Here is a 10,263-nt window from a genome sequence, read left to right as displayed (position 1 = left end):
GAAGATAAGGGAGAGGAGAAAAAGTGCCTCCTCCGAGAGCCAAAGAAGATAAAAACAAATAAACATTTATTACTACATTTATTACACTAAAGGAGGCCAAGGAGTAACTAAACATCTGAAATAAAAGAGCAGGAAAGTGCAGAGAAAGAGACAGGTGAAAAGCATGCTGTTAGCAAGTCGGCTATAAGCTATGCTAAACTAGAAAATCCCAAAAGACACAGTGAGTGAATGCTGTGACTATAATTAGTGAGTGAATCAACAGAGAGTGTGCTTTGGATAAAACAAGCCAAAATGACACTATGAAATAAGATGTTATCTAAACGCCTAGTATTCCAGATTACCAGTTCTGCCCTGATTGTTTGTATTATTATGTACCTGCTTGTTTTTCAATTGTCTTAATTGTAGCAAAATAACCAAATTTTACCAAATATAAAGGTCCTGCAGTGTCAAAGAGAAGAGTCACACAGAACACTCTAAATAAATGTCTTGATGCTCTGCTCAATCATCCAAATAAGGAAATCCCCAAAATTTGATTCTGTTCATCTGGACGTAGTGTTTTCAGTGGGAGAAACTTTTTAATCACTCATCCAAGTGACGAGGTTTCCCCAACCTTATAAAGAGTACATTTGCATAATGACTGAAACTAGTATCACTGGTAAATAATAGGCTGTAAGGTCAGTTTCTTGATCATTGATATGCGAATTGTCGGATGTGCTCATGGCACAACACAGAAGAGCTAACTCGTCAGGCCAGAACTCTGTGGTCTCTTTAGACCTACAGGCCAGTGGACACTCTTTCAATGATGATAATGTACACATCCTGGAAAGGGAGGAACGCTGGTTTAAGCGTGGATGTGTGAGGTCCAAATCATTCACACTTTGTTTTATGTTATACAGAAAATGTATAACAAAAAGTTAATCTAATCTCCTACTGAACTGAAAAGTAGTAGATTGAAATATCTCAGATGTCTGCAGACTCAGATGGTATCAGCCATCAGCCACTTAACTGTTAGTTTGCTTTTGGGTTCTCTCAGCTTCAAGCTGCAGCTTTTCTATTGTATAACAGAGGTGTCCTTCGCTGCTAATTTGGGGAGCATACCAGAGGCAATAAATATTGCAATAAGTTAGAAAAGCAAGTTTAAAGAGTGAAGCAATGCTGAAGGTGACCTAGTAGCAGGTGGAAGAGACCAGCTGCAGGTAATGTGGGTAGAGATGACTCAGTTAACTGAAAATACTGGAAACAGGAAAAAATCTAGTTCACTAGAAACTCACAGCATTACAAGGAATTCATGGAATAAAATATAATGTTCCTCATATAACTCTACAGGAGTGCACAGACCTCAGACCTCACTCTAGACCAGGGGTGGGCAATCTCAGTCCACGAGGGCCGGTGTCCCTGCAGGTTTTAGATATGTCCTCGAACCAACACAGCTGATTGAAATGGCTAAATTAGCTCCTCAACAGGTCCTGAAGTTCTCCAGAGGCCTGGTAACGAACTAATCATGTGATTCAGGTGTGTTGACCCAAGGTGAGATCTAAAACCTGCAGGGACACCGGCCCTTGTGGACTGAGATTGCCCACCCCTGCTCTAGACGAATCCTCTTTTATATACTGCCATGAGGTTTTACTTGGACACAAAGATGTTTATAAATGTGTCTTTTTAAACTTTCTGTAGCAGCTTCTCTGTATATGTATTGTTTGATTACGTTTTGAATGTGTTTTAATATGTAAGTGTGAAACAAATACAGTGGGGCAAAAAAGTATTTAGTCAGCCACCGATTGTGCAAGTTCCCCCACTTAAAATGATGACAGAGGTCAGTAATTTGCACCAGAGGTACACTTCAACTGTGAGAGACAGAATGTGAAAAAAAAATCCATGAATCCACATGGTAGGATTTGTAAAGAATTTATTCGTAAATCAGGGTGGAAAATAAGTATTTGGTCACCTCAAACAAGGAAAATCTCTGGCTCTCACAGACATGTAACGTCTTCTGTAAGACGCTTTTCTGTCCCCCACTCGTTACCTGTATGAATGGCACCTGTTTGAACTCATCATCTGTATAAAAGACACCTGTCCACAGCCTCAAACAGTCAGACTCCAAACTCCGCCATGGCCAAGACCAAAGAGCTTTCGAAGGACACCAGGAAAAGTATTGTAGACCTGCACCAGACTGGGAAGAGTGAATCTACAATAGGCAAGCAGCTTGGTGTGAAAAAATCAACTGTGGGAGCAATCATCAGAAAATGGAAGACATACAAGACCACTGATAATCTCCCACGATCTGGGGCTCCACGCAAGATCTCATCCCGTGGGGTCAAAATGATCATGAGAACGGTGAGCAAAGATCCCAGAACCACACGGGGGGACCTGGTGAATGACCTGCAGAGAGCTGGGACCAAAGTAACAAAGGTCACCATCAGTAACACACTACAACGACAGGGAATCAAATCCCGCAGTGCCAGACGTGTTCCGCTGCTGAAGCCAGTGCATGTCCAGGCCCGTCTGAAGTTTGCCAGAGAGCACATGGATGATACAGCAGAGGATTGGGAGAATGTCATGTGGTCAGATGAAACCAAAGTAGAACTTTTTGGTATAAACTCAACTCGTCGTGTTTGGAGGAAGAAGAATACTGAGTTACATCCCAAGAACACCATACCTACTGTGAAAGTTGAAAGTCCGTATTGCTCAGCGACAGCCCCAAACCATCACTGCTCTCGAGAAGATCTGCATGGAGGAATGGGCCAAAATGCCAGCTACTGTGTGTGCAAACCTGGTAAAGACCTATAGTAAACGTTTGACCTCTGTTATTGCCAACAAAGGTTATGTTACAAAGTATTGAGTTGTATTTTTGTTATTGACCAAATACTTATTTTCCACCCTGATTTACGAATAAATTCTTTACAAATCCCACCATGTGGATTCATGGATTTTTTTTTTTTTCACATTCTGTCTCTCACAGTTGAAGTGTACCTCTGGTGCAAATTACTGACCTCTGTCATCATTTTAGGTGGGGGAACTTGCACAATCGGTGGCTGACTAAATACTTTTTTGCCACACTGTATTTAAAACAGCTCTTTTGCCAATAACAACACTGGTCGATAGCATGTTCAAACTAAGTACTACGGTCAGACTAATTGAACTGTGAGAATTAAAAGCTTTTGTTTTCATTGTCCAAAAGTTGATTCTGTTCATCTGGACGTAGCGTTTTGTGGTTTACAGTTTATAAAACTGTTTATAAGATTTGGGGAAACCTGCAGTCAGCTGAGACTGAAGAAGTCACTTGGATGAGTGACGAAACTTTTCTCCCACAAAACGCTACGTTATGCTATGTCCAGATGAACCGAATCAACTTTTGGAGATTTACTTACCTGGATGATTGAGAATGCATCAAGATGTTTGTTTTCATTGCTTTTCAGTGTCTGTTGGTTATTTATTTGAAGCTGGTCCACATGCATGAAAATCCTTCAGTGAATGATTTTAGAATTTTGGCTTCCACCACGTTCACCTAAAATCACCTCTGGTGATGTTCATAGCATGTGTGATTAAATCATGGTTTATTTACACAGAAATGCATATAATGTTTGTTATTGTATAGCAGCCTTCAGTATTATCATGAGTTATTATTATTTACTTCAGGTACACTGGGATAAGTAATCCAAGGAGAGGATTTTATTTTCTTCATAGAAATCCTAAACAAGGAGGACAAAATGAGTGATCGTATCACTATTTTTCAGGAAAATATGAGAAAATAAAAAGTAATTAATTTTATAGGCTATTGATTGAGTGGGGCAAATGACTGCTTCTGAAGCTTCAATCCCAGGGTGATGTTCTACAGTCAACAATAATTTATTCACAAAGAATCAAAATTCTGGCAAGAGAAGCAAACTAACAGCTCAACAGCAGATTAACAGCAGAACTGAGGAAGGAGCGAGTGTCAGGTCTGACATGTTCACACGTGTTCCTCTCTGTAAACTGTGAGGCAATTCAAATCAGTGAAAGGAGCCTGAAGGAGGAAATTCGTATGATGTAAGGTACAACACATACACTGATAGAATTTACTATCAGTTTACTGCGCACGGGGTTCTGAGGATTAAAACTCAGGTGGCGTGCCAGATTTATCTAGAGGAGAGCTGCATGTTCCACCCTAGATACTTGAATGACACTAACATGGGTTGATCAATAGCTGCGTTTTTACAGTGGTATTCATGTTGGTCATTACAGATTCAATATCCAATCCAACTTTATTTATAAAGCACCTAATAAAGCACAATGGAAAGAAATGTGATGATGAGATAATTTTCACATCTGTTCTTATTTAAATGACACACATGAAACAATAGGGTGAGAAAAAGTGGTGAAGTAAGATGCAGATCTTCTCAACATTTTAGTTTTAACATGTCAAACATCTGGCATCACACTTTGAAGAGACTAGTGCAATGGTGTGTTGAGCCTTAGTGCACCACATTTCTCTTTTCATTGTTCGTTATCACTTCTCCTGCCCACCTTTCCTTGGCACCAGGGCCCCATACAAGACAAACTGATTATTTTAAACTGTACATCATGCAAAGATAGAGGATTTCTAAAATAAGATGGCAGAGCTGGAAATAATATGGAAAAAACAGTAAGTGAAACTTCCATGGATGCATGACATTTAAGGTAATGTGAGAGTTGAAAAGTCAAGTTTCTGTACTTTGATGTATACTTAATCACTGTTATTGAATAACTATGGCACTGGTTAGTTTTTTTTTCTTAATTTCAGTTCAGCTTCCTTTCAGTTTATGTTTAAAGTTGTTTCACTTACTTTCACTTTTTTTCTTACCATGGTATGTGAAAAGGTGGACAGCAGAAACAGAAAGAAACAGTGAAACTAAAAGAGAAACAAAGAGCTTTGGAACAACGAGGCAGCAGGAGGACAGCTGCAGTTTAACAGCTTCAACTCACTGACAGGAAACAACATTAGAAACATCATCATCCTCAACTCATCTGCTGCACTGACACTGACACCTTCAACGGCAACACCTTCACTTTACCACCAGTTTCAATAAATGGAAACATCCTGTGAGTGAAAGTGTGTGTGAAGGTGTGTATGTGTGTGTTAGTATCAGGATCAGAGAACGACAGCTTTCCTCTGTTCCAGTCCAGATTCACTCTGATCCTCTGGAGCTTCTTCTCTACTGAGAGATCAGTAAACGATGATGGTGACCATGCTGAATATTTACCTGAACCAAGCCCCATTTCCCATAATCCAGCCCATATGTGCTGCTTCCTTTGCACAGACTCTGCTGACACACCCAGTCCCCATCCTTTACAGTCTCCAACTTCAACATCCCAGCTGTGAGTCCCTGAGTTAAAGCCCTCAGAGCCCAGGACAGAGCAATAACTCTCAAACCTCTCTGGATTATCAGGAAGCTGCTGCTTCTCTCCTCCTCGTCTCACACTGGTCAGATCTTCAGACAGGATGAGTTTTGGATTTGCAGTGTTTGGGTCCAGAATGAGAGGAGTGTAGGAGACCATGTCCTTCATGTTGTTCCAGATGTTGAAGGTCAGGTTGCCCAGGTGTTTGGCCTGGTCTATCAGAGCTCCTGAGGGCAGCTGTGGATCATCCAGCAGGGGGCAGCGCTGGACTCTTTCCACTGCAGCCTTGTAGTTGTGCAGGAATGAGACGTCTTCAGCTCTCAGCTCCTCCTCTGTGGCTCTGACTGTGTCTGAAAGAGCTGCTATCTCTCTGCTCAGAGCCTCCATCTTCTCCTTCATCATCCCACTCTTCTGCTCCTCTTCCTCCCTCAGTGCAGCCAGCCTGGCCTCCTCTTCCTCTGCTAGAAACTGCTGAAGCTTCTTAAACTGCTCCTTAATCTGCCTCTCTGTGTGTCGGGCCTGGACCTTAATGTGTTCTGCTGTTTGATCAAACTTCACTTGAACTTCTTCACAAACCTTTAACTTCTCCTTTAAGGGCTCCAGAGTTTCCTGAAGTTCCTTCTTGTGTTGTTGTGCAGCTTCATCGATGGGTCTGAATCTGTGATTGGTGTGTTTTTCTGAGTCTCTGCAGACGACACACACTGGCTGCTGATGGTCCAGACAGAAGAGTTTGAGTTTCTCAGAGTGCAGACTGCAGAGATCCTCTGAAGCTCTCTGATCTCTCTCCTGTAAGAACGACTCACACAGGTTCTTCAAAGCTCGGTTTAAAGGTGGATCATAAACTGATAATTCCTTACAAACTGGACACTCGTGTGTTGGTCTCTCTCTCCACCATCTCTTCAGACAGTCTTTACAGAAGCTGTGGCTACATGACAGAAGAACAGGATCTCTGAAGACCTGCTGACAGACCGGACAGCAGAGATCCTCCTCTGATCTGGAAGCCATTGAGTCTGTGAGTGAAGCTGAAAACAGCAGACAGGAAGTACAGTCAGTCCTGGCTCCCCTCCCTCCTCTACCACCTTCACTGAAACTTCCTTTGAGTCGTGTTTTTGCTCAAACTCACATTCAGTGTGTGGAGCGTCAGCAGCTTGAAGCAGCAGTGTTGGAGTTTTCCACGTTTCTCTCCTGTAGCTGGACTCACTCAGAGGAAGCTGCTAGTTTGGTCTGAGCTCAGTCTGATCGTCTGTGCGTCTCTCTTTACTGAGGACGAAGAACTTCCTGTTTCCTGGTTTGTCGCATTTGAATCATGTAAGAGGTGGAGCTTCTTTCCTTTGACTAATGTTGCTTCATTCATATTTCAGGCTACTGTAAAATTCACCATTTTTTTACATTAAACTTTCACAAAGCTCTTTTTTTAACTTTTAAAAACAGCTGTTTCAGTCAACTCAACTTTCACTTTGTAGCAACAACTGTGTTGAACTATATACTATACAGATTTTTTGACACACGTATTTTTCCACCATTTCTACCATTCATATTTGCAGAACCTCATCAGGTTGGATCAGACTGTCAGTCCACAGCTCCTTCCAGAGATGCCCATTTGGGTTAAAGCCTGGTTGGCTCTGGTTGGGCCACTGAAGAACATTCACAGAGTGGTCCTAAAGTCATTCCTTTATTATCTTGATTGTATATGTGAGTTTGTCGTCCTGTTGGAAAATGAATTATGACATTATGACTCCAGGTGTGCCGTCATGTTCTCCTTACTGAGAAGTGCATTCCGTCTGGCCAATCTAGCGAGCCACACACATCAAAATAAAGAATTCTGTGCATAAATAATGACTTGTACAATAAATAATGCATTTGTAAATTCATGTATGTAATATTTTTTAAATCATTTTAATGTATTCAAACATTACTAAAGTAACTTATATTTTAATAATTTAATTTTAAATGAAAACATTTTTAAATCTATTTTTTTAGATGAATTTTTAATACAGTCTCATGCAGGAGGTGGGAGCTGTTGTCCATGATGCATGTTAGCTTAGACAACATCCTCTCCTCCCCAACCTGCTTGGTGGACTGCAGCAGACAGTCCAGGATAGAGCTGGCCCTCCTGACCAGTTTATCAAGTATCCCCATCCCTCTCTGCCATTCCTTTTTTTCCTTTTTGCCTGTCCCGTTTGGATCTTGAGCCATCAGAATTGTTGTCTGACGGCCAAGAAAGATGCCAAGTGGATTTACTTTACCAAGTGGATCATCATGGTCCATATTGGTCCATTTGACAGACTGGCGACCTGTCCAGGGTGTACCTCGCCTTTCGCCCTATGACAGCTGGGATAGGCTCCAGCGCCCCCCGCGACCCTGAAAAGGATAAGCGGAAGCGAATGGATGGATGGATGACCTTTATTATAATTATGTATTTATTTTATTTTCGTTTTTTTAAAGACGAGACAGACATGACTGGGGGATAGGACAGGGAGAAAGGATGAAAGACAGAGAGGGAGAGAAGGAAAGATAGAGGGGAGAAGAGATGGTGAGAAACGGGGGAAGAAAAAAAAGAAAGACAAACAAAACACCTGGATCACCTGTATGGAGATAAAAAACCAGAAGAGAAAACAAACAACAAAGATCAGCATAATAAAAACAACACCATCACAATAAACTAGCTAACAATAGATAACAGGCAGAAGAAAAGGAGAGCAATAGAGTAAACAACATCACAATGATACAGTGGGGCAAAAAAGTATTTAGTCAGCCACCGATTGTGCAGGTTCCCCCACTTAAAATGATGACAGAGGTCAGTAATTTGCACCAGAGGTACACTTCAACTGTGAGAGACAGAATGTGGAAAAAAAATCCATGAATCTACATGGTAGGATTTGTAAAGAATTTATTCGTAAATCAGGGTGGAAAATAAGTATTTGGTCACCTCAAACAAGGAAAATCTCTGGCTCTCACAGACCTGTAACGTCTTCTGTAAGAAGCTTTTCTGTCCCCCACTCGTTACCTGTATGAATGGCACCTGTTTGAACTCATCATCTGTATAAAAGACACCTGTCCACAGCCTCAAACAGTCAGAATCCAAACTCCGCCATGGCCAAGACCAAAGAGCTTTCGAAGGACACCAGGAAAAGTATTGTAGACCTGCACCAGACTGGGAAGAGTGAATCTACAATAGGCAAGCAGCTTGGTGTGAAAAAATCAACTGTGGGAGCAATCATCAGAAAATGGAAGACATACAAGACCACTGATAATCTCCCTCGATCTGGGGCTCCACGCAAGATCTCATCCCGTGGGGTCAAAATGATCATGAGAACGGTGAGCAAAGATCCCAGAACCACACGGGGGGAGCTGGTGAATGACCTGCAGAGAGCTGGGACCAAAGTAACAAAGGTCACCATCAGTAACACACTACAACGGCAGGGAATCAAATCCCGCAGTGCCAGACGTGTTCCGCTGCTGAAGCCAGTGCATGTCCAGGCCCGTCTGAAGTTTGCCAGAGAGCACATGGATGATACAGCAGAGGATTGGGAGAATGTCATGTGGTCAGATGAAACCAAAGTAGAACTTTTTGGTATAAACTCAACTCGTCGTGTTTGGAGGACGAAGAATACTGAGTTGGCCACAGCCCTGTCATCCAGGGCATGAAGCAGGAATGGAGGAGATCAAGGCTCCAGGCATCCAGAGGCCCCCAGAACACAAGAGACCAAGGAAGACCAACAGAGGGGCAGCCGCGCCACTGTCCCAGAAAGAGCTGAGGAGAGTCCCAGATGAGGGGTCACTCAGCAGCCGCGGAGCAGAAGCCAGGGGGAGTTGCAGTGACGCGCCCGGGAGCTCCGCCGGCAAACAGCTCTGCCAGAATGACCGAGCCCCAGGCTCCAGGCCACGATAAGCAGCCACCAAGGAGTGAGCCGGTGTGTACCTGGACACCCACCCCCAGACACAAAGAACCACCAACGCACCGACACCTGAGGGAGTCCGCCACTGGCAGGGAAGTGGTGGTGGGGGGAGATAGGCCTCCAAACCTTGGAGGGCCTGAGGTGTCCCCAGAGAGGTGGCGTCTGATACCCAACCTGACATATAGACACAGACATACAGGCACACACAGATACAAACATCCATTCCCACCCTCATGCTCTCATATGCAATTACTCCACACTCAACCAACGTGGAGACAGACATAGAGACGCTGTACGCACAATCACACTCCCCAAGCGTACTCTACGAACCGGGTCTAGGTACCGTTGCCCCTGGAGGGGGGAACTGCACCCAGACCCAGGTGGTGTTACCCTTTTCCCTGCGGTGGGGGGAGGCAGACCGCCCCGACTCCACAGCAGCAGGGAGGCCCCACATTCGAGACCCCAGTCGGATGGCCAACTCCTCCTCCCGCCCCCCCCCCCCCCCCCCCCGGCTCCAAAAGGCCGCAGAGAATGGGGGTGTGAGAAGACTCCAAACCTCCCTCCACCCGCTCATTGTAGTGTTGATGCATGTGTGTTCTAAGGTGCATTTAAAACCCAGGAGGGCATGGCGCTACCTGCCAGAGAGCAGCAGGTAAGCGCATAGTCCCTCCTGCTAGCCCTCAATGTCTACGTGTATTTAAAATTGAGAGGTGGGCAACGACACCAGGGGTGAGGTGTACACCCTGATGGTCTTCTGGATGCCGTGTAGCGTGCCCACCCCCAAGATCCTATATGTATGTGTAATGAGAGTGTGAGTAATGTGAATGTCTAAGTTGTGGGATAAAATTGAGGCAGAGGCAGCCAGAAGGGGACAGAGGGGGGGATGCCTCCCCTGCACCCCGGTGACACACCTTTACCCCAAGGCCTTGCATGTGTGGGTGATTGTGGTGGAACGGGAAGAGGGAGGCAGCGGGAGATTGGGAGGGAAGGAAGGGAGGGGCAAGTGACC

The 10,263-nt window shown here is 44.0% G+C and overlaps 1 protein-coding gene across 1 annotated transcript; it reads right to left on the bottom strand.

Moving 5' to 3' along the window:
• Nucleotides 1–3,661: 3,661 nt before the first annotated feature.
• On the bottom strand, nucleotides 3,662–6,407 carry LOC146712806 (nuclear factor 7, brain-like). Its single transcript, XM_085444089.1, has one exon. It carries the CDS (start codon nucleotides 6,358–6,360, stop codon nucleotides 4,975–4,977), a length of 1,386 nt encoding a protein of 461 aa, XP_085300215.1. The 5' UTR covers nucleotides 6,361–6,407; the 3' UTR covers nucleotides 3,662–4,974.
• Nucleotides 6,408–10,263: the final 3,856 nt, after the last annotated feature.

Source organism: Copadichromis virginalis, linkage group LG3 (genome assembly GCF_057382275.1).
Source record: "Copadichromis virginalis isolate Kocher_CV1m ecotype Utaka linkage group LG3, C_Virginalis_male_GT1.1, whole genome shotgun sequence".
Lineage (NCBI taxonomy): Eukaryota > Metazoa > Chordata > Actinopteri > Cichliformes > Cichlidae > Copadichromis > Copadichromis virginalis.
The sequence above is the reverse complement of the archived record's forward strand: the minus strand, read 5'-3'. Positions and strand labels throughout refer to the sequence as shown.

What these genes read in the sequence shown, in the direction of transcription:
- LOC146712806 (XM_085444089.1), bottom strand. Translation starts at nt 6,360, where the DNA reads ATGGCTTCCAGATCAGAGGAGGATCTCTGCTGTCCGGTCTGTCAGCAG.